The following is a 25,986-nucleotide window of genomic DNA, read 5'->3' on the forward strand; positions in this document are numbered from 1 at the left end:
ACATTAGGTCAGGTGCTACAATATAGAGACGTTACTAACTTTAGGTCACGTGCTACAATATAGAGACGTTACTAACTTTAGGTCACGTGCTACAATATAGAGACGTTACTAACTTTAGGTCACGTGCTACAATATAGAGACGTTACTAACTTTAGGTCACGTGCTACAATATAGAGACGTTACTAACTTTAGGTCACGTGTTACAATATAGAGAAGTTACTACATGTAACTTTAGGTCACGTGCTACAATATAGAGACGTTACTAACTTTAGGTCAGGTGCTACAATATAGAGACGTTACTAGCTTTAGGTCACGTGCTACAATATAGAGACGTCACTAACTACTAATTTTGACATATATGCATGGCGCTCAATGCTGTAGCAATGAAGATTCGTTACCGTGCAAAAGGCGAAAGTTTTTTTTTTATATTTTATATCCGAAAGACCCACGACGTTCACTTCTACATAAAATGTCGGACTCTTAGCGGAGTAACATTCACTATGTTAAATGATTCAGGGCGCTGGGATCAGAAGTAGAACCTGTGAATACGAAGTGAACGCCTTCACCACTCCGTTACTGCGACAGGTCGAGTTATGGTTAATCCGGATCACCCCTAAACAAACATCAGGATGATCCAAACAAAGCTTTATATGTGAAAAATAGGAAGAAGGGTGATGTCATGAACGCAGTTCAAAAATGTAGACAAATTTTCATATCGTCTTATCATCAGAGCTAACGAATATTCGCGTGTGTCAGTTGAAACAAACAAATTTCATACATATAGCCTACACTTTAACGTTCTATAATCTGGAGTATTTCTTGTCACGTCATTTGATGAGTGAGATCAAGAGTTGGAAATTCAGCCGACAGATAAGCAGGAGTTAAATTGCGGTTTACTTTATGTATTGTTTTCAGTCTTCTACAATAACAGAATATCTTGATGATAACAATATAAACCCATTAACTATTCTAGCTTCAAGTAATTTAAGTTTCTCAACCTTACTCAATGAATTGGACTACACCCAGTGGATCATACTCTACTAACGAGAAAAAAAGTGGTGTAAATAAATGATAAGTTTCCCCTTCGCTTTACTTCCCATGTTTTCTATTCATTCCATTGGAATCCATCCAGGGTATATGAAGTCATCAATGGAATTATTTCGGAACTCTTTAGCGAATCCTGATCCGGGTCTGAAAATATTTTTATAATATATCGAAGTTCCACGCGCCATCCATCCAATCCACCAGCCAAACGTACCAACAGACATGATAGTATGATTAGCCAGAGATAGCATTGCCATGTCTTCAGCAGCTGAATTCTCTGTTGAGTAGTAAACGTTGTTTTCTGAGGCTAGGGCTTTTTTTGACCAATCCATGTCGTTAGAACCAACAACAAAGAGAACAGTCTTATGTTTCTTTTTGAAATATCCCATGGCATTCATATAATAGGATTCATTCGGTGTGAGCTTTCCGTACTTATAATGTCCTTCCGTTGCATAATCACCCCTTCGAATATGTATGCTGACTATAACATTATCCTTGTCTACATTGAACTTCATTTTATTCAATATCTCTCTCATTTGTACGTATGCTTTTTTTCTTATTGCTTCTTTAAACGTAAGTATATCCCGAATTTCCTCTTCGTATTTTATCCAGTATTTCCATGACTGAAAATAACCATCAAATTGCACACTCTTAGAAGGCGGCACTTTTAGCAGATTCTCATCATAAGATAGTCCCCATCTTTCTGAAAGTTTTGGCAAACTGGAACACGCAGTTGCAGGTTTCTTTATCGCTGAAAGTGTCGTTCTCTGAATGTCGAATACTTGAAATAATTCCGAGTTTTCCGGAACAATTGGATATAGCTTTTTGATCTTTGCTATTGTGTATAAAAAGACGTATTCAATCATAAGATTTCCTAGTCGTCCTTTGAAATTTACACACGCAATATTCTTGTTGTAACTAAACTCTACATTCCTCACAACACGGGATCGGCTAGTAACCACTGAACTCCTCTTGGGGATATAGATGTGCCATGCCATAAACACAAACAGCAATCCGATTGCGGTTAGTAGAAACAAGTCTGAAATAAGAAAATAATGCCATTAAGAACCCTTGTACGCTGCGCTTACATTGTAATCCAATGATACTTGAGTGTCAGATGGATTCAGCATGAACGACAACAATTTTATTTTATATTTGTAACCCCAAGTGTAATATCTTATATAAAATATGTATATGATAAATTATATTGATAAATATAAATGGTTTAATTATTGTTCCATAGGATTCATGGTATTAAATCGTGTAGCATATTATGGAAGTAAATTCAATAAACATGTGATAGTGAAATGATTATATACCAAAATGTCTAAATCAGAATTGCTTACATGTTTCCAAGTCTAGCAAAGGTGATATAAAGACATCAAAGAATTACTGAGAAACATTACAGTTTTATATCACTATTGCGGGGTTCATAGAAACAAGTATGGTTGTCGTTCATAGCAAAAAGAGCCCTTAAGTATATTAGTGCTAAAGTGTGAACTCTAGAGAACATCTCTCAAAATATTAGAGCAATGTTGATTGTCGTTAAAATATTGCAGTCAATCAAAGATGACAACCAACTCGTGATTGGTAATCATGACCTTTTTCTTTACAAGTATGCAAAAAATGACGTTACGTTTTTTCATTATGACGTTTTTGAAAAACACTATTGGATAAGATAAGGGCCTCTTTTTTTTTTTCTTTTTTTTTTTTGTGTTGTTGTTGCTAGAAGCGACTCGTTTAATAAGTTATTGGGTAAAACCAGAGACATATTTAACAAATAAATGTTATGTACGTCTCGGGTTGAACGTTAGAACGTATTTTATTGTAATACAATTACAAAGTGATTAGACGCACGTTATAAAAACTTAGATCACCCTCTCGTTTATAATTGTTAACCTAGAAATCTGACATATTGCATTGTACATCTTTAACATGTATGGATGTTGTAAGGAATAATGCTTAGATTTTACTAACATCAATTCTTAGGGGGAATAAAAAAAATTTGAATCAAATTTTTAATACCCGTATGCACAATTATAATCTAAATAGGCCTAGTGCATTGTTTGTATTGTCATGATTTTAATAGTAATTGTCTTAATTATTTTCAGTCTAGTATGGAAGCCCATTTAGGACCTATCAAAAATATTTTTGAATTTGAAATAACGAATTCCAGGATTCGTTATTACGGATTTAATTTGTTTTTTCAAACCTTTAAATTCGTTCTCACGAATTACATTTGTTGTAACGAATTCGTTGAATTTGTTTAAACAAAATTTCAATTTATTTCAACGAATTTGAAAATACGAATTTTAGAAATGGTTATATCAAATTGTCAAGTTCGACATAACGATTTATGAGGTAGTTGATATCAAATTCGTATATAATTCGTGATAACGAATTGCAGAATTAGTAAGAACAGATTGAATAGTTTGAAATTATAGATTTTCAATTCATTAACACGAAATTTTAAATCGTAAAAAGGAATTGATACAATTTGTTAAAACGAGTAGTTAATAAAATTTAGTTGGAGGAATATGTCACAAGATCAGGCACCTAATCCCACCTCTGGTATATTCAGGGTTCCGTGTTTGCCCAACTCTTAATTTTGTATTCCTTATACAAGTTATGAGATTAATTCGTTATTTTCACCTTTCCATCGGTACATTTTTAAAAAAAAAAAATCTTGTAACGAATTAGGCAATTTAATATAATGAATTTCAGAATTCGTTATTTCAAATTTAATTCGTTATTTCAAATTTTGAAATCGTTATTACAAAGTTTACAAATTCGTTACAACGAATTCAATCCGTTATAACGAATTTTAAAGTTTGAAATAACGAATTAAAATCGAAATAACGAATTCTGAAATTTGTTATTTCAAATTAGTAGTATAATTTGATAGGTCCTAAATGGGCTTCTGTACATGATTAGATAAGATATGAAAAGTGTTGACCATGCGAAATAAAATGTGTGCACGTGGCGTGAGGCGGATTCAAACCATGGCAAAAATTCAATCTCTACCCAGAGTTGTCGTTCCTTGCTCTCACTTGCATCTCTGTCAACGTATCAAGGGTTTTACAAGATTTTTGTAAAATGGCACGTATGCTCAAATAAAGTATGGTTTTGACTTCAGTTACAAAAATATACGTAAATAAATAAATATTGAGCAGATGTCAAGTCTTTTTTTGATACAAGAAGCATTGATTTGGGTTGAAACGTGGATATTGGGTAGTTTTATACATAGGTACATGAAGAATATATAGTAATGGGAAAAAATCTACAAATAGTTGCTTGTCCTACATTTTTTCCATATTTTATAAAATAGTTCTTAGTTTTATTAGCCGTAAAAAACGTGGATTTACATGTGAAATAACATTGCTTATTTTGAGACGTTAACAGAGGTTTAAGTGAGTGTAAGGAACGACAACTCTGGGTAGAGATTGGCAAAAAAATAATCACAGCATATACTGCCAACGGTGCAACTGACAGCTATTCTACGCACAAGTAAAACCTGTGTAAACATGAACAATTAGGTCTTCAAAAAACAGAACCCCTAATTTTTTGTCGGGTTTTCTTGAATTTCTACCTCAAGGCAGGGGTGTCCTTATAATACTGTTGTAAAGTGTTCTTTAAAGGTAATCTATCAAAATATCGACAACAAAAGGCCTGCCTTGAAGGACTTCAAAACCAAAATGCATACTTTGAAGGTTAATTTCAACATTGAAGATAATGATTATAGGTTCGAAATGAAAAGATGAAAAATTCATATACATGTATATAACTAAAGATTGATTGTTTGTTTTACCTCCCGTCGAGAATTTTTCACTCATATTGAGATACATAACAAAAGAAACTTTACATACCATTGTGACTTTTTCCGGATAAATTGTTTGTCCCTATAGGTATTTTCTTTAGTTACCCTGCATTTATCTTTCGTTTTAGCACTAAGAATCGATTTGGTATTAATAATTTTCCTTTACTTTGAAAAATCCATAACCAAGCCATCGTTAAATTCAACCTAATTCAATGACTGCAATTAAGAGTTATTCCTTCCCAGTACAAAATGATTTCTTCTGAGTTTCAACATTACACCTTGGAAATATATTTAGGTTAATATATATACACTATATACAGTGTATGTACATAATGTATATGGCGCATATCATGAAATTCGAATTTCGACATGAACGCACTAAATACCCGATAGACTTAAAATTTCAAATACCTTAAAACTGATCAAAACATTATTCTTGTGATATTGCACTTAGAGAAGCAAATTGAACATTATATTTTGGCTTTTTTAATTTTTGGTTTTGTTTATTCTATTTCATTTAGATTATTATTACCCATTTTCCCCTTCTATAAAGTTTTAGACATTTCGGGTATTTAGTGTTTTCATTAAAATGGCAGCTCTTGTCAACAGTTGATGCTGCTGAGGAAAAATAAGTCGTGTAACGTCTACACGAAGAACATTATTAAAATATGAGGAAGTAAGTAGCGTATAATTGATGTGAAATTTTAATTGACAAGTCCGAAATCTTCCATACTAGTCTGAATTTCGCTGCTGTCATAGGCGAGAAACGACTCCGTGACCTGGACCGGTAAATGTCCTAGTAAAAATAAACAAGTGAAATCGAGAGAACGATGACGTATATCTTTGTTATTTTAAGAACCAGTGACTTGAAATTTGGCATGCAAGTAGTTAAAACATTAATCTATGCAAGGAAACCGACAAATTACGCATAGCTTACCTAGTTTAAGATTTTTTAGGCATTTGAAGCGAGTGGTTAGTTTTTTTATCTGTGTCAGAGTTAGACCCCTTTCTATATTTATGGTATCACAGAGTTCGGGCCCAAAACGGGCTTAGCCCCTGTGTAATTAAGTAATTTTCTTATACCGGTTTGTGGTCTCTTTATTTTATTTACTGTTTTAAATATTGTGTTGTGAAATATTTATAATACATTGTCCAAATTAGGTTTCATTCCGTCGTTCGTATATTACATAACGCTGCGTTATAATACACTGTCAAGGTAATGCACCGTTAATATGTAGGTTTTATATATTATGTCGTTGTTTTCCGAATGATTTTAGAGCATTCGGAATTTCTCGCACCAAAACGGTTACGAGAAAAGCATTCTCTATAGTCTATACCTCTGTCAACGACTTTTTACAGAAATCTTGTAAAAGTTTCTAATATCCAACATTTATGTTTTGGACTAAATATTTAGCATAGGCGTAGCTTGGGTTCGAATATTACCGAGGCAGAGAGTCTGGGGGGCGCAGCCCCCGAAGCTATCGACATTTTAACAACGTAAAAGGTGTATTTTTTAACCGAGGCAGCTGCCTCGGTTGCCTCAATGGAAGCTACGCCACTGTTTAGTCATATTATGAAGTGAATTTGGTGCAATTGAATTGATGCTTACTGTGAATTGTTTAAAATAGCTGTTTTCTGATCCTACATGTAATTTTGGAGCTTCTTCGTAATATGTGCATGAATGTAGGACATTCATGTGGTGGATATCAAAAGTAAGAAAGGCTGTAAAAAATACAATAAAAAATTGTAAAATAAGAGACAAACAACTAAATGGTAAACATGCAGAACTTTATCAGAGTGTCAGTGGGCTATAAAAAGAGCCTGATGTATCACATGTTGCCAGAACTTTTAAAGGGAAAGGAAACGAGAATGATTGTGTATATCATGTGATTATATTCAGCAAGTAAACAGGAAAAATCATGCAACTAAAAAAAGTTTATTTCTATGCATTTTCTGTTTAGCGTGGACAGGACAAAAGAGCGTCCAAAACGACTATGGTGTTTTTGTGATAAAACAGGACTAGGAAAAAATTAGGTTGAAAAAATCCTATGAGAAGACATTGGCAGAAAAACATATTTAAAACGAAGATGGGGGAAATGTGGGCTTTCTGAAATTAGTCAATGGGGGAGGGGGTGAATTACTTCACATTACCCAAAAGCTGTAGCAAGTTAACTTTAAACTGTTCATGGTCATCTAGAAACTGCAGGTCAGAGAAATGTGAACCCCAAGTGACAATATATGTATACAAATACAGAGAATCTATTCACTGAAGCTGTAGTTAATCATCCTGAACAGTCTGGAGAATTAAACATTAAAAAATGTGCGACATTTGGAAAACTATATATGGAAACACATAGTCATGTAGCACAGAAATTGTAAATTTGATATCATTATTACCGGGGTAGAGGTTCTGACTCCAGGGCAAGGCCAAATGATCAAATGTCATCGTATGAGTTTATGTTTGGTACATGTATCTACGTGCCATAGATGAGATTGTTCCTCTCACATCATAGACTGCAATTTTAATCTGCTCATTTTTCTTTCGTTCATATCTGTTTCATTCACATGTATGAAGACTTAATGTCTAAGACGACAACATTGGATATTAATACCGGGTTTTTTTTTATCCTAAAATGTTCTCTCCGCAATATAGAAACTTTCGATGCATCCACATGATTATCTAGTTCAGTGTCAGTTTTATCGGACATTCCAAACTTTCTTATTCTGCAATAGATTGTGCTTTCAGAGATCGAAAGTAGATATTTCTTTAATATTGAATTGTCTTTTAAAAGGTTTTCTAAAACTATAAATTCCTTTGGACTAAATCTAGAAATCTTGTTTTGGTCTTTGAAGACCATATGAAACGCATGCATATCAATTCCCCAAAACTTCATTTCTTGTGCTAATAATAAACACACAGGAGAAAATCCTCTAGTAAGAGTATTCTCCAAAGCCAAGTTTTCCCAAAATGTGGCGGATTAAAGCATTTTCAAAAATACTCATTTCATACAAAACATCCACTTTTGAGAGAGAAATCTTCGGAACACAGCATCATATATATGACGACTTATCATACGTTGATTTGATGCAATAATATTTCAACACAACAGGAAGATATCATAGTAACTTCACATATTTTAACTTTTTCTCAATGTATCACATAAACGTGACTTTATAACATGTAGTCACATCAAACTGTTATAATAAAATTACCTTCTAATGACACGTTTTGACTTCATATTGATTAATTTGAACCATGTGCTATACGGATATAACTTTACGGTATATAGTTTTGACATGATACATCAGAACTTCGACTATATAATACATTGTTATGACACCATGACCTAGTTTCACGGAGGTTAGTTAACTTTAACTAACAGTTAAATTGTCATTAGGTCTTATGTCTATATAGTGTTAACTAGACGTTAACTATCAGTTAAACTTAATAATCTTTTGTGCAACTGGGCCCATATTATTGCTTCTTCACTGCACTGCATACCATATCAAGTGGACTTAATGATATAAAGGATATACTTAATATAATATGGTTTTGATGTCATTGTTTAAAAACGTATGCCATGTTGTTTTGATATCACCTCATAACGTCTGAACCCACTGCTTTATGAATGTGACTTAATGAAATACAGTTTAGACGAAATATTATAGACTGAATATTATGCGCATTCGACAATGTTATACATTGATTTGACATCATAGGATAGGGTTTCCACTACATATCATATCAAGTAGATTTAAAGATATAAAGAATAGACTTAATGATATAAAGAATAGACCTAACGATATAAAGAATAGACTTAATGATATAAAGAATAGACCTAATATTGTATGTTATGACAATTTGGTGCGTATTTTGTAGCCTTAAGACAGTTGTAGCGTTCCATAGAAATTAATTTCCTAAAGATCTCCCATTTCTAAAACTTAACAAGATGTGTATGTGAAACACAAATGCCCCCAACAATGCCCAATTCCAAAGATGGCCAAGGTCACAAGGGCAAATATCTTGGTACCAGTAGAACGATCTTGTCAAAAGAAATGCTCATGTATAATATGAAAGCTCTAATATTTACCATTTAGAAGTTATGACCAATGTAAAAAAAAAATTAAAAGTAAGTTAAATGTCAAGGTCAAAAGGTTTAATACCAACGGAAAGGTCTTGTCACAAGGAATACTCATGTGAAATATCAAAGCTCTATCACTTATTGTTCAAAAGTTATTAGCTAGGTTAAAGTTTTCAAAAAGTAGGTCAAACTCCAAGGTCACGGGGTCAAAAATGTTGGTACCCACGGAAAGGTCTTGTCACAAGAAATACTCATGTGAAATATCAAAGCTCTATCACTTACTGTTCAAAAGTTATAAGCAAGGTTAATGTTTCAGACAGAATGACAATCTCGGGGGCATAAAAATTATACATTTGTATATCATAATAGTAAAACGTATATCAAATTATTGATCTAATAAGAATTAGAGAAACCTTACTTTGCCAGCGAATCCTCCGCATTTCGGACCAAATCACACCCTTATCTACAATGTAAATGCACAAAATTAGTATTCTGTTTAAAAAAAAAAAATAAAAACGTTTTCAATTCTTGATAACCCTTTGAACAATTTTTACATTTTGAGCTTTAGATTAAAAAAAACTAAATTATTAATAACCAGAGAAATGTATACAATAACATATTCTATATATCATTGAAATACTCCGAATAAGGCTCCGTGCGGATCTGGGCTAGGATAGGTCCCTTGCTTATCGTGAAAGGCGACTAAATGGGGTGGTCTTTCAAATAAGACAGCAAAAACCGAGGCCCCTTGTCACAGCAGGTGTGGTAAGATAAAGACCCCTCCCTGTTCAAAGGCCGTAAGCGCCCAGCATAGGCCTAAATTTTTCAGCCCTTCATCGTCAATGGTGACGTCTTCATATGAGTGAAAAATTTCTCGAGTGGGACGTTAAAAAATATATTAAGAACCAACCGAATAAGGACTCATACCACTGCTATTGAACAAGACATACAGAATGTTGAAATTCTGACTGAACTGAAGTAGACGAATAATTGTGTTTGAAAAGTATACACCAAGTAATGTTAAACGTATGTATGCAAAATGTTGTTTGGGATGCTGTATGTAAACTTATAATTTAACTGTTGGATGTTGTATGTAAAAGATTTTGAAATATTCTTTCGGATTTGGATATGAATGGGATTGTAACCATACTGACAAAGGTGAAGATAATGAACAATTTTCGATATCTTAAATTTTATAAAGAATACAAAATCGAGAACAGAGCAAAAATGGGCCCCTTGAAACACTAGACGTGGGGTTACGTGCTTAAGAGGAGTAAGCATCCCCCGTCATCCCAGCCGTGATTTATCTACAGGTAAACTGAGCAATCTGTAGTATGTATGAACAGAACGTCCTAACAATGAATGGAACATGTCAGTGTCCCATACATTATTCGTCCTAATGACACGTTGTATCTGAAAGTACGATGATTATCGCCACCAGAGAATTTGCGAAATTCTGACTTTCAAGATTCTACGGCATCAACGTATTTTAAAAGTAGCTTGCCTCGATTTAGAAATTGACAATACGCAGGTAACACATGATGTAAACTACATTACATTTATTTACACTATATACATGTATTTTATTTATAGATACAAAACAGTCATACGCATGTATGCTTTGAATTATTCATTTATTTCAAAATTGAATACGTTGTATTACGATGCCATTAGGCCTATATACATGTATACCGTCCGGACTATTAAATTTCTACTTTAAAAGTTCCAAGCAGTAAAAGTGGGGAGAGCCACTAGGATGGTATATTTATTTCCCCGTGGCAAATAATGATATGGTCTGATTATACTAGTAAAAATAATCCACTGACATAATCTCGCACAATACATTACAATGTAAACACACCTTCCTAAACTCTTCTTATATCGAAATGCATGGTCACCCATTGGAATTTTAAGGTTAGTTTCTTGACAAATTTTCAATATACTCAATAACAAGAGGTACTGTGAGCAATGCTCACTAAGAATACCCCCTTCTTACCCCAATCTCCCAAAGGGTGTTCCATGCGATGAAAAAAGCCGTTAAAGAATTTAAATGGAAACCATATTGCTACTTCGATGTCCAGTTCACGTGACCTTTGACCCTTTGACCCCAAAATCGATAGGGAACATCTTCATCCCATGGGTAGTCCATATGTATGATATGGTGACTGTAGGTGGAAAGGATAACGCTTTAGAGCCCGGAAACCATATTGCTACTTCAATGTCCAGTGCGCTTGACGTTAGACCTTTTGACCCCAAAATCGATAGGGAACATCTTCATCCCAGGGTAGTCCATATGTATGATATGGTGACTGTAGGTGGAAAGGATAACGCTTTAGAGCCCGGAAACCATATTGCTACTTCGATGTCCAGTGCACTTGATCTTTGACCTTTTGACCCCAAAATCGATAGGGAAAATCTTCATCCCATGGGTAGTCCATATATATGATATGGTGACTGTAGGTGGAAAGGATAATGCTTTAGAGCCCGGAAACCATTGCGTCTACAGACGGACGGACGGACAGACGGACAACCCGATTCCAGTATCTTGTTGCGGGGGGTATAAAAATAATGCTCCAGTGATATTATACCTGTGTCCAGTTCACGATCTTCTCGTGCTCTCTATATAGAGATGTTTCTGAACAAGTGATACATCCTGATCCCGATTGGAAAGAAAATTACGAATATGACCATTGGATATAGTAAAGTGGAGATAGTTAATTCATATGGCAGCCGACACATAGTTTACCCGGTGACCGCCACTTAATTTAACTGGCAACCGCCACTTATCATCTGCCACTATCTGGTGGCCGCAACTTCATTTATCTAGCGGCCGCCATATGAATTATAACTGGCGGCAGCCACTTAATTTATGTGACGTTTGCCCCCCCCCCCCCTCTCTCTCTCTCTCTCTCTCTCTCTCTCTCTCTCTCTCTCTTTCTCAAAATGAAAGGGGTGAAACTTCTGTAACTTCCCTCTCGAATAACTAGTGATATGCATATCTTATACAATTAAGAGTATTATTGTTTGTCGATTGTGTTGTTACAGTGTAGTTTATCTGGGTATGTGAATGTTCATGATATCAAAGGTCGACAGATTCGCGCACAAGAATATACACCTTTTATACCAATTATGTACCAGGCAAATACACCCAGAGTACTGCTTCTCCACTTTTTGACAACGTTCATTTTCCTTTATTTTTAATGTAAAATAAGATATATTGGCGGATTGGCCCCCCACTGTACTCATTTGATAGTAATAATGAATGGTGAAAAATCGAACCTTGAATAAACTGATGAATTGAAGGACCAACGGAGCCCACCTCCCTTTAATTAGGAATATGAAGTCTGGGCAAAAGATATATCTTTAGTTTCCTTTTCTGCTTGTCAACATTTTAGTGCATGGTTCGGGGAATTTCATTTTATATGAAAAAATGCATTGATTTTACTAATAGAATTAAATATTTGTGAGAAAAAATACGCTAAATACTTCATAGATATCCCAGAAGGGGTGGGTGGGTCAAACAACCGGGCCTCATCCCCCTGTTTGGAATTCAATAATGATGATATGCAGTAGCCCCCAGAACGCCAAACTTCAATTTATGTTTTATATGTGTTGGTATTTTATACAAGAGGTATTGATATGTCCATGTATGTAGTTTTATATTTAGGGGTTTTCATGTGAACCCAAATAAACTCTAAACTTAAACTCTATTGGTTATTTATAAATTGAAATTTAATATGTTAAATTATCAGTTCCTAAACAGCACCTATTATGTAATGAATACTTTTTTTTTTGCATAAAAACAAACCTGATGAACAAAAGTAGACAAAGTTATGTACAGGGTATACATTGTTTATAAATAATAATTTAACATATTAAATTTCAATTTATAAACAACCAATAGCGTTTAAGTTTAAAGTTTTTTTGTGTTTTTTTTTGTGTTTCTGTCCAAGCCTTCATAAAGTATGTGGGAAATCAGTCGCGCTTCGGTTTGAATTTAGTTCAGCTTACATTTCAAGTGAATCGTTCGAAAACTCACAAAAATCAACCCATATATGATTTTTACGCAAGGGAATATAATGACCTACATTTTTCATAACGATATGCGAGTAATTTCCCCCTGATTACAGAGGGCGCGCAGCAAGTTATATAAGGAATAAATAGAAGATTTACAATTTTTGATTGCAATCAATTGCCAGTTAAGAAATTTTTCTAAGATTAAGTGTAATGACTTAAAAATGGTATAATTGAACCAATTATTTTACTAATTACATTTATATGTTTCCCTTGTGAAGTTTTCTAGCAAGCAATGTATGGTCATGATGTAATAAAGTATGTAAATATGACCTCGTCCTCGATTTCTTTAGATCAGAATCATGATGTCCTTAGTATATCAGCAATTCTTCATTATTATTTTTTATCAATATTGTTGACAACCAATACACACACTCACAACCCCCCCCCCCCCCCCCCCAAACGCATACATGTACATTATCAATTTATCGTTTCACACTGAACAAAACTACTTGTTGCTAAATGTACACTAGGTGCCAATAAATAACGCATGTTAATTATCTTGAATTGGTATCTCTAGTGTAACATTTTAGTTAAAATATTTTTTTCGCGTGTGTTTCAATCTTTTGAAATTAGATTTTGTGTACATCAACTTGTACCTCTTCTTGCACTTCAATTACTCAAATGAGCACAAAAACAATCATCAGGCTTGTAGCAACAATGGGTCTGCCTCCTGTTATTGTTACATTATTTTTACGTGCAGATATAATATTACATGTATTATTCTATAATGAAGCCCAGTACTTAATCACGCCGTCTCTCTAAAACCATAACATATAACATATTATCCTGGCCGCCGATAATAAATTGTCAATAAACAATTTTTAAGTCAAACAAACATGTCTCCAAATTCGATATGCAATAGTGTCTGATAATGCTACTCTCCTCACAAAACAAACCTAATTTTCGGGTTTCTGGGTTTCCTGCTAGCAAAGCGGTTATATACCATAGGCTTCCAATTTTATCCTAGAAATGTTATACACGTGTAATATGTGACCCTAAACCAAAGTCTAACAAGTTTGTTAATCCCTTCCCAAATAAACAAGAACAGAAAACGTTTTCAAAAGGAAAACTTTTGAGTCTTAATGGTGCCTATTTTGTTCATGGATCCGCCGCAACATATACACAGAGACAAACGCAACTTTCTCAATAATGTATAATTTTTCGTGACATTTCGGGTTTGATTCGTATGCATGTTGTGTCTTATTTCTACCAGGAACAAAAACCGGGAAAAAACACCAACAAACCACCCCTCGGGCGCATTACCAGCTGTTTTAAAGTTAGCAGACTTTGATAGTTCCGGGTTGTGACAAGTACAATGTAAAAATGTCAAGTCAACTATTATATATTACAGGAAGTTGTATATATGAACGTGCAATTTGTCGCCAAGACTTCTCATATTCATCGTGACCAAACGTCATTTGGATACAACCATTCCTACGCAGGATACAATCGTGTTTTTAACGCAGAGTACAACCAACCCAACGACAATATTGACTATGGAGAGTGTAGATGTCCGTGAGGAGTGGTTAGAAAGTGGCCCATATTTTTCTTTATACAGATTAATTAATTAATAATTAAGAATTATATCGCCTATCAGGTTGCTGTATAATTAAAATACCCCCATGTTGTTTATATGGCTACCCCAAATGCCTTGGGAATAACTTTTCATTACGTGTACAGGTCACGTTTGTAGAGACACTACGATAGTACCATGCTTTCTCTGATTTATGAATATCTAGTCATTTATACATTGTACGACATATGATTCTATATTATTTAACGGAGATGATTATCTAAGTTATAGAACTTGTATCCAATCCTTTTGTCTATCTGGTAATAAAATAGGAATCATAAAGGGTTCTGATAATCGGTTGGTTTTTTTTTTTTTATCAAGAATTCCTCTTTCGATTTTGGAAATGGTGTTGTACAGTGTCCTAACAAAATCAAAACCACATGACCATAAAGTGAGAGTAGACTTAAGTCAAATTTTCAAATTGATCTAATCATTTCAATAATGATATTCATGAGTCAATAAAATTCATATTGAGGTTAGATTTTAAATTATTCAAATGTTAATACAGTATTTCTGTGATTCTAACAAGTCAAGGATATAAACACAAAATCTTGTTTTTGACATGCATCTCCTACCAGTTTATGGTCATGGAGCAAGAACATGTATATTTGAAATGATATAAGGATGAAAAACTTTTTTTTTCATATATAATCAGTACTTTCTCCATGTAGCTAAAGTATCGTATTGACCTTTAAAAAAATAATGTTAGAAAGCACTGTCTAGATATGCATAATTATCACATTTTCCATTGTAGTGAATCCCCCCCCCCCCTAATATACCTAACAAACGAGACAGTGCCTCCTTACATTCATATTGGAATATAAATTCGACGTATCAAAAATACTGTCTAATAGAAATTGAAATCCTTATTAATTTTTACATAGGCCCCGCCCATTGACCTCTCATTTTGCTTGAACTGAGAAATTTACATCCAGTTGTAAGTTGTGGGGAAAATTAAGGCATTAGAGCTTCAAAGGGTTATCACATAGAAAACAGTTGGAAGTGTTAATAATTATAATTGTAGAGTGTAGCATACCTTTCAAACCAGGACAGTGTAATGCTATTTCTTAGACCATGAATACTTCTCATTCCAGGAGAACGTCCAAGTATTTCTCTATGGGGTCTGTTGTGTTGACTTCCAATGTCTGTAACTTTGTATCACTCTTTATATCAATATCCACAGAATTAGTAGTAAGGTGTCCATGAAAAACGTATATCCACACCAGAACCAAAATACAACAAAGCACTATAGCACCATATCTGCGCTGATTCCGCATAATCCAATTCTGTAATATAAAACCAAATGCATTTTTAAAAGTATTGCCCGAGACTGTAGGAAGAATGGATGATGTGAAGGTCTACATGTAAATGTGCCTCCTAAGGCACTGTAAAATCACTCTGATGGGATTGCAATTAAATAATACATAACGATATTCATCTGCAATTTTTGTTTCATTACATAAAATTCATAATATTTCGTTATATGGTATACTAAACCATCGGCCAGTCTCTACTGTGAGGCAATGGTTCACGTTACGGAATTTCAAAAAGATGCTACTAGTTTTCAAGATAAGTTTCCAGACCATTACTTGTTATAAAAATGGGGCATCGCTAAACCGGTACATGATACGCCCGCATACATTATTGAACCGGGAATTTGAGCATGTAAATCCCTATCCAAGGATAATAATTTGGATCAATATAAAATGTTCTACGAGTTGATAAATCAAAGTATTTTGCATTAAATAAATATAAGTCCAAGGGCTGTAACTCAAAAACAGTGGGACAACATTCCCCTTGTAATATGCACATCTACACATTGTGATCTTCCTGTGTATTAAGTTTCATTGAAATCCCCCAAAGGGTTTAAGAGATGTTGCGAAGACAAAGTTAAAGGGACAAACGGACGACAGCGGTATAGCATAATACGCCCGCATTTTTATGGTGGCGTATAAAAAGGAGAAACGACTTTGTCAAACAGGTTAAGTTGGCACTGATATTTCTTATAACTCCATACATAGGTTTCTGGGCTTGTTCGTATAGATGTTGTTTTTTTTTTAGCTTTGCAAAAAGAACCTAACCTGGAAAATACAATGCCTAGATATTTGAATTATTTCACATTCTCAATAATACTTCCATTATGATAAAAACATTTCTTCAACATAGGGCCCTTTGAGAAAATCAAAATTTTAGTTTTTTCAACATTAACATTCAATTTTCACTGCGTACAGTACACAAAAAATTCATTCAACGTGTGTTGTAAATCTTCAGAAATTTCAGCCAAATTAGCTGTGTCATCAGCATATAATAAAATTAAAAGTTTTAGATATACAATTAATTCCTCGTCAATTGAATCAAAGATGCATGTACTTTGAAGGCCAATTATTCCTTTCTCTTGTAAAAATATATGAAGATCATTAATGTATAATGAGAACAAAAGGGAGATAAATCTCCCCTTGTCTTACTCCAACATTGCATCACTGATCATATCATATATCTTAATAATTGATTTTATCCCCATGTACATATCTCTTATATAAGTAAAGGATTTTCCTTTAATACCATTCACAATTAACTTGTCCCAGAGATCATTTCTCCACACAGTGTCAAATCTACAAATGCACACAATATTTCTTATTTCTGTTCATAAGAATTTGTGACAAAAATTGTAATGAAAGAACATGGTCTAATGCTGAATAATCTTTCCTGAAACCAGCTTGGTTTTCATTTATTAAATCGATTTCTGCTGCGTAGGCTTCAAGACAGTTCTAAAATACATGTGGAAATTTTGCTCAAACAGCTTATTCAAAGTATAATGGGACGGTAATTTTCTTGTGACATCGGATCGTCTTTGCTTTTGTATATGTAAAACTTATACGGTACCAATTTTGATGCACCAAATGCGCATTTCGACAAATAATGTCTCTTCAGTGATGATCAACCGAAATGTTTGAAATCCGAAATAACTATATAGGTTTTACAACTCCTAGTGACCATTCATCTGGAACAAAGCCATTTTCAAATATCATGTTAAAAAAATTTGTACAAAGGTAAAAATAATGAGAGTTGATGTGATATGTTCATTTATCACATTATCATAACCTGGGGCTTTTCCATTTTTAAGTGTTCCAACAGCCCTTTTAATTTCGTCTTCAGTAATCACACAATTCAGAATCTCATCAGAAATATCTACTTCATTTGAACAAAATTCAAAATTACCGTCAGGTTCATCATCGCAATCACCAGCATTAATATCGCTCATAAATCGAAACATTTCATTAATAATGGCAACGCACTTACTAGACTTTCTAGAAGAATTTAAAATCTTCCGATATTCTTTAGAATTTGTAGAACGTAGTTGACTGAGTTGGCACACACATACATACACGTGTGTGTGGGTGCAAGGTTATGTCAAAATGAGCCTTGTGGTAAATTATATATTCCTCCATAATAAAGTATGGCCTAGGGAAATATAACAAGTGACTTTGAAAATAACCGTGGGTCTGGATTATGACAGAATCTTTCGTAATACGACGTTTTTGTGCCGAATATGAACTTCTGATACCTCCCCATGACAGAATATAGTTCATTCAATAAATTGAATAGAATTAGACAACAGGCATAGCCTAAAAATACCCTCTCCTGACAAAAATACCCTCTCCTGATAGTATTATAAGGTATGATATAATACTAGTACATTTATGAGTCACACAAAAATAGTAAGGAATTGTTTGAAAACATATTGTTTAAAGATATGGACATAATTAATAAAAAGAAGAATGAAATAAAGAATGAATGAAAGAAAGGAAATCCTAGAAAATTTAGGTTATGTACTACTGATTGATAAGAGAATGCGAGAGAGAGAGAGAGAGAGAGAGAGAGAGAGAGAGAGAGAGTCCGGTTCATTGAATGGGTAATTCAACAAGAAATGAATGTATACAATAATACAAATTAGTTGATAAAAATAAGTAAATACAATATTTGTCGATACAATTATTTTAAATATCAGAATATTCAAAGTGCGTTGTAATTTCCATTGCAAAGTTCCGATCCGAACAGAGTGTTGGATAGTTACCTCCCTTTGTGAGAGTACAGGGCCCTCGGTTTGATGCAACAATTGCAATGAACTCTTTTAAAAGTAAACATAAAGTTTTGCTTTTTATGAAGAAATGTTTAATGTAAAGTAAATTAGTAGAATATGTCAGTAATCATGGAGAATGTTTTGGAAAGTGCAAAAAAGAAAAATTATTGAAGAATTCTAAAATTCTATGCAATGCTATTGATGAAATAATTGAAAACGCATGTGTGAGTCACTTAAACTCAAATAACATATAGTTATTGATCACTTTGTTGTTACTATGGTAACAAGGACAAAGTCCTTGAAAAAACAGTGAAATATACCTCTTTAAAGTCCAAAATAAATACAATTAAGATAATAAGATGCGTATTTTTTAGTTTAAGGTAAATGAAAAAGGTTTATAAAAATATTTGGTGAAATAAGAAATTTAAATATCTCAGCAAAATTGGTTGCCATGGCAACCAACATACCTTGCATTGTATACAGTCAAAAATTCAATAAAACAATAGATTTCTTAGCTAACTTTTTTCAGAAACGCAACTTGTTAGATTTTTATTTTAAAAAATAAAATCAGTTAAACAATTTTTAGTTTTTTGTAGCTGACCTGACCACTGACCAAAAGCACCTTTTTTTTTTTTTTTTTTTTTTTTTTTTTTTCATGTTCTGCTACATTTTCGAAAATCTATCAAATTACTAGGATGATGATCTAATTTAGGTCAAGAACATTTGCCTTCTGGGTACATCAATTACTTTCTAATGACATGCTAAATTCTATTGAAACTTGTAAATGACCTTGTCCTACAATCTCAAGGTCACATACATTAACCAGTGACCGTTGACTTAAACTGCATTTGTATTTAATTTAAACATGTATTTATCTTTTATCTACTAACCAACCTGTGTATATTTTTTTAAATCACATATTGCTGTGGTTTATATATATAGAGAGAGAGAGAGAGAGAGAGAGAGAGAGAGAGAGAGAGAGAGAGAGAGAGAGAGAGAAACTCGCACACATTTATTAATTAAGTTTGTTTGATGGATGCTTGCAGTGCATTACTATTAATTATAACTTCCATATGATCAGGAAGATAAATTGAACAGATCTCTATAGAATAACGAAATATCAGGAAATAGATATAAATATCAGAAAAGTTAAATGAATCACAAGATTATATTTTCAAAACTTTACAAATTCATTTTTCAAACTCGTGTGTAGATAAACACAATGCTACTTTATGAATAATACTCTTTAAAAGTATCAACAATGGAAAAATGTACATAGCAAGGTCATAGAACATAATTAAAATCACCAGGTTCGTTAAGTTTACTATTAGGGGGGGGGGGTCTGCCATTTGACACATACATGTAAGATGTTTACTATTAATTTACTATCTGTCATTGAGACAGTTTGTATGAATTTGGAATGATTACATGGATTCTAACTTCACTATTAACTAACATAAAATTTTATTTACAGAAAAATAGGCAAATTTCTACATCACCTTTCAAGTTTCCTGTTAAATGAATTCCTTAATGACCATCCAGAATTTTTTATGATGTCTGCTAAGTGATATTCATTCATTTCTTCCTTTAATTCTAGAGAGTTCGCATTGTAGTGTGGTATGAGTGTGTGCAGGTACGAGTTAACTAGACACCGTGTGTGATGCGCATGTACGAGGTTGTTGTCGTCTGGTCTGGAAAGTGAATGGTGGTGTGTTGCCAGGGCCGTAAGTAGGGTTCTAAATCAGGGGAGGCAGGGGATTGGGGGCCGCCGATTGACTTTACGACTGAAAATGACACTTTTTAAATCCCAATTTATCATGTTTGTGTTTCATTTGTACTATGTAAAGAATCGTAATATGGTGTCAAAGACAAAGGTGCTTGTCTTCATTTTAAACATATATCCTATAATATAACATTTATATAATTTTATTTTCTTTTTTGCCAAAAAATCAGACGAGGCAGTTGCCTCGTCTGCCTCATCGGCAGTTACGGCCCTGTGTGTTGCTGTGTATCCTTGTGGAACGATTGCACATTAATACTATTGTAAGTCTTGTATGATTAACACTGAATACATATATAAACGATTACCAGCGTTGTCATTTTATACATACAAATACTTCACTGGCGCTGCGAGCAATCGATTCTGCACGAGAAACTGTGTATTGAATTTTCTTGTGGCGGGAAACTGTCAAGCGTCACATGTAGTCACGGTAGATTATATACATAATAAGCAATAATTTATAGTAAGTTAGGCGAATTCCAGATTTATTACCGTGCTTCAGTCAGTAATATTCCTCGGTTTAACCACTGTTTTTGTTTTTGTGCAATTTCTTGAGAATTTGTGGTGAGGCTAATCACCGGAAAGTACAGTACGTGCACATCATTGGGCTCATGGTATAGGATACCGAATGCGAGACCATTGGCGGTTGAAAATTGATTGAATTGAATAACTTTCGTCATATTCACACGTATTTTTACGTATTTGAATAGGTATCTATCATTTGTTGTGTATTGTGAAATAAATCTTGCATTAGTTTTTGTTGTTTCACCCCACCCCCACCCCCCAATATCATGATGTCTAACTCGAGACGAAGTCCCTTTAGAGTAAACATCAACACCTGTGCCTATGAAGATTTGAGAATCCTACCAGGCGTTGGTCAGGTGTTAGCTGACCGGATATGGGAACTGAGAAAACAAGGTCACATCACAAAAGAGGTCTTTGTTACCATTCCTAGAATGAAAATAACTCAAGAACTACTGGATTGTGTGGAGTTTGAACCATCAGTTCACATTGACCATGGGTATGCTAAACAAACAACTAGTGATGGTATGGACGATTATCTAGCAGAATATATGGTGAACAGTTCAGCCAGTACTTATGACAGTTATGAGGACTTGAATATTATGGGGGTTACCCGTAAGGAAACAGAAAGCGTGACAACAGATCTTCCGTCAAGATTTAAGTTTCCTTATACAGCAACCCCACTAGCTGAACCAAGAAGGACACCACCCCTACCCTCACATCAGAGTTGCATAAATCCTCAGGTCAAAAAACGAAAATAAATGTGAACCTGATCAAACATTCCATATGCAACGAGGGCCAATATCTTTTAATCCACCCAGCTATTCAGGTGTAGACAGGGGACAAAGGATATCAGCAAAATCTGGAAATAATGGTGGTGGACAGCTTACAGATAATACTAGAAATTTGTCCTCCCATACATATCGGCGTACTTTGCCTTCACCTCAGTTATCGCCAACTTTTGTGAGACGTTGAGCGACAGTCTCGGAAAATCAAGGGCGGCACGAAACAAAACCTGTGTATCTGCCCAAAGCCTTGCGGTATGATAGAACCATTAACTGGGAAGCCTTCTTTGTGAAATTCAACAGATATGCAGATGTATCTCACTGGACGGCTACAGAACGCAAAGACCAGTTATGTTGGTGTATCGATGGAAAAGCCAGCGAGTTTTACACTAGTATTGTGAGCAGAGACTACGGCATAGACTATTTTGAATTGGTTCGCAAGCTAGAAAAACGCTTTAACTTTGTGGACCTACCAGAAACTCTCCAAGTCCAGTTTATGGGAGCCCATCAGAACACAGGAGAAAAACTTGAAGATTGGGCTGACAGATTATTATCACTAGCAATGAAAGCTTTTCGTGACCTACCAGAAGAACACATATACTCACAAGCTCTATGGAGATTCTGTCAGGGCTGCTGTGATAAAGAGGCCGGTCAAAATGCTGCTATGTCCAAACCAAAATCTATTGAGGATGCGATAGACAAGATAAAGTGGTACCAGCATACTACCAAAGCCATTTATGGTAAACCCATTAGACGTCGAGGCTTTTCTGAAGACTCGGAGAATGAGATTGATTCTGTGAGAACAATTAATGCAGCAGTGAAAAGCGACAAGAATTTTTCTCCACAAGCACATCAATCAGATCAGCTTACGTCTATGGAGGCACAGATAAAGATTTTGGTGGACAACATGCAGATGCTTCAAACAAAATTAAGCAATATGGAGAATAAACAGAGAAGACCAAAAAATACGGAGACTCGTACATGCTACAATTGTGACAGACCAGGGCATCTAGCAAAAGACTGCAGAAAGCCTAAGAAGTTGAGGACACAGAATCAAAGTAGAAGTCAGAATACAAACAGCAGTTCACAGTCTGAGATGACACCTTTAAACGAGAATGGGCCGGGTCAACAGACGTAAATCCGACCCGTAATACTGCAAAGCGCCTCGAGAAAAATTGTGCTTCAGAAGAAACAAGCCCAAAATCAATAAGGCATGCATCAAGAAAATGCAGGAAGCATAGAAGACCTAGGAAAAAACCATCAGACAGAAATCGACATACTTCCTATTCTGAGGATAAAAGCACAGACATAGATAAAACAATGACCATTCTACAGTTGGGATCAGCTTCTATGCTGAGATTAAATGTAAAAGTGAACTCTACAGACATTGTTGCTGTAATAGATACAGGAGCAGAAGTCACTATCATCTCGGATAGAGTGTATGAAATGATGCAGATAAAGCCGCCTATTAAAAAGCACACTGTCATGCATGGCGCAGGGCGTAATATGAAAATGAATACATTCATCATTGGTCCAGTTGACATCAAGACAGGAACCAGAACATACCCATCTGAAATATACGTAGCTCCTATGGCTGATGACATGCTTCTGGGACTAGACTTTATGCGGAAAAACAATGTAGTACTAGACTGTAGTAAGAACCAGTTCTCCATTAACTCTGAAGTTTTACAGATGTCATATGGAAAAAGTCGGGAAGCTCCAACAATTGCTAAAGTAACAGTGCCTTGTAAAACTGTGATTCCACCAAATTCAGCCATACATGTCAATGGTAAGCTATCTCAACATTTTGTGGGAAGCTACATTATTGAGCCTGAGGAATATATTCCGGTTATGATGCCACGATGTGTGTACTCCAAACAAATCTCACCTAGGCTATGTTTAGTTAATGCCAGTGACCGGTACTTTGCCATCCGAAAAGGCACCATAGTTGGAGAAGCTTTGTCAGCAGACCCAGTGACTATTGTACCAGAACCAAATCCCAAAGTGAAGGACCATTACCAGAACTTCCAGAGCACTTGAGTTCCCTTTTCCAGAAATCTGTCGTAAATTTAGACCAAAGTCAGAGCAAATTAATGATGGATCTCCTCAAAGAATATCAAGATGTTTTCGCTGAGAATGAATTTGATCTTGGTACTTTTACAGAAATAGAACATTCAATCAACACTGGCTCTGCATCCCCAATTAAGCAGAGAATGAGACGCACACCATTAGACTTTGTTCAGGAGGAAGAAAATGACTTGCACACAATGCTGGAGGCAGGAGTAATCGAACCATCAACATCAGAGTGGGCGTCGCCGCCCGTATTTGTTCGGAAAAGAGACTGCAAAGTCAGATGGTGCATCGATTATAGGAAACTAAACTCAGTGACAAAGAGAGATGTTTACCTTTTACCTCTAATCGAAGAGTGCATTGACACATTGTCCGGAAATGAGTGGTTTTCCAAACTTGATGCCAACTCAGCGTACTATCAGATAAAAGTAAAAGAGTCTGATAAGGACAAAACAGCCTTCATAACGAAGTACGGGCTATTCCAGTTTACCCGGATGAGTTTTGGTCTTTGCAATGCTCCATCGACTTATGCTAGAGTCATGAACTTAGTCTTGCGTGGACTGACGTGGAACACTGTGTTAGCCTTCCTGGACGACATCCTTGTGGGGAAAATCATTTGAGGATCATCTGCACAACCTGCAAATAGTATTTGATAGATTTCAACGATACGGATTAAAGCTGAAAGCGAGGAAATGCCTTCTATTCCAGAAAGAAGTAGAATTCCTAAGCAAGAAAAGTAAACAAAGCAGGATTGGCTATAGGAGACGAGTGTGTTGAAGCTGTGAAAAATTGGAAGACCCCAACAACAACTAAAGAAATTGAGAAATTTTTGGGTTTTGCAAACTATCACAGAACATTCATTAAAGACTATGCAAAGATGGCAACACCCCTTAACCGGCTTACAGGTAAGAAACCGTATGTGTGGGGACAAGAGCAGCAAGACGCTTTTGACAGTTTGAAGTTGGCACTTATAACTACTCCAGTTCTAGCATTGCCAAACTCTAAGGATTTATTTATCCTAGACACCGATGCGTCAGACTTTGCTATAGGTGCAGAACTCATACAGGTGCAGGAGGGTAAAGAGCGAGTTATTGCTTATGGTAGTTTTAGTCTCGCCCCAGAGCAACAGCACTATTGTACAACAAGAAAGGAGTTACTCGCAATTGTACGTTTCACCAAACAATTCAATCATTATCTGTTGGGCAGAGAATTTGTGGTTAGGACTGACCATAGCAGTCTAACTTGACTTCTTAACTTCAGGAATCCACAAGGTCAGTTAGCAAGATGGCTTGAAGTATTGAGCCAGTATAACATGACTGTGATACATAGACCAGGAAAGAAACATGGGAACGCAGATGCACTTTCCCGAGCACCTGGTGCGAAACCTTGTCCAGAAATGAAGGTGACAATAGACCCAACCCAACTTCCCTGTGGAGGATGCAAGTATTGTACTAGAGCACATAACAACTGGGGATAATTCACTGAAGATGTGGATGATGTCGTTCCTCTGGGTAAGACAGTAGAAACAACTGAAGTACATGCAGCTTTATCCTGGTTGTTTAACCAGAAGGAATCCAATGACAAGGAATTGGTTTTTCAAGAGTCAAGCTCAGACTTGAATTATACATCGTCGGAAATTTTCTTTGCAGACCCAGATATACCCATTCTCATTAGTATGGAAGACCAACAGTGTAATCAAGTATGCACTGCTTCCCGTACTAGTGGGTTTGCAGGCATTGAATATTCACCTGAAGAACTGAAAGAGTTTCAGAATAAGGATTCTGATCTTTGATTGATACTGCCTTATCTGGTGTCAAATGAAATCCCATCTGAAGATGAAATCTTTATAAGCAGTAAAGCAGCAAAGAAATACTGGGTTAATAAAGAGATGTTTTTCATCGATGCTGAGGGAATACTGCGCAATAACCCCAAGAATGGCGGAAAACCAAGACTGGTGGTGCCAAAGACCTTGGTAGATGAGATACTTGGGCTATGCCATGACTTACCGGTTATGAGACATCAAGGTATAACAAGAACATATCTACGAGTGAAAGAGAAGTTTTATTGGTATAACATGAATCGGTCAACCAGAGATTTTGTTCGGACATGTGACATTTGCAGTAAATACAAAAAGGCCAACAGAAAAGCAAAGTGT

The 25,986-nt window shown here is 35.1% G+C and overlaps 1 protein-coding gene across 2 annotated transcripts in view; it reads right to left on the minus strand.

The window, feature by feature from the left end:
- Window positions 1-208: 208 nt before the first annotated feature.
- Window positions 209-25,986, minus strand: part of LOC125669484 (galactoside alpha-(1,2)-fucosyltransferase 2-like) — a 77,589-nt gene continuing 51,811 nt past the window's right edge. The window contains exons 2-4 of one of the 2 annotated variants that reach the window (XM_048904012.2): window positions 15,630-15,879; window positions 9,362-9,406; window positions 209-2,083 (exon numbers count right to left, since the gene is read on the minus strand). In XM_048904012.2, the coding sequence (XP_048759969.2) occupies window positions 1,110-2,083; window positions 9,362-9,383 (996 nt within the window). In that variant the 5' untranslated portion in view covers window positions 9,384-9,406; window positions 15,630-15,879 and the 3' untranslated portion in view covers window positions 209-1,109. Of the gene's footprint in view, window positions 2,084-9,361; window positions 10,350-15,629; window positions 15,880-25,986 lie in introns of those variants that run through there. The other variant, XM_056163283.1, reaches the window with a different exon arrangement.

This window comes from Ostrea edulis, chromosome 4 (assembly GCF_947568905.1).
Source record: "Ostrea edulis chromosome 4, xbOstEdul1.1, whole genome shotgun sequence".
Lineage (NCBI taxonomy): Eukaryota > Metazoa > Mollusca > Bivalvia > Ostreida > Ostreidae > Ostrea > Ostrea edulis.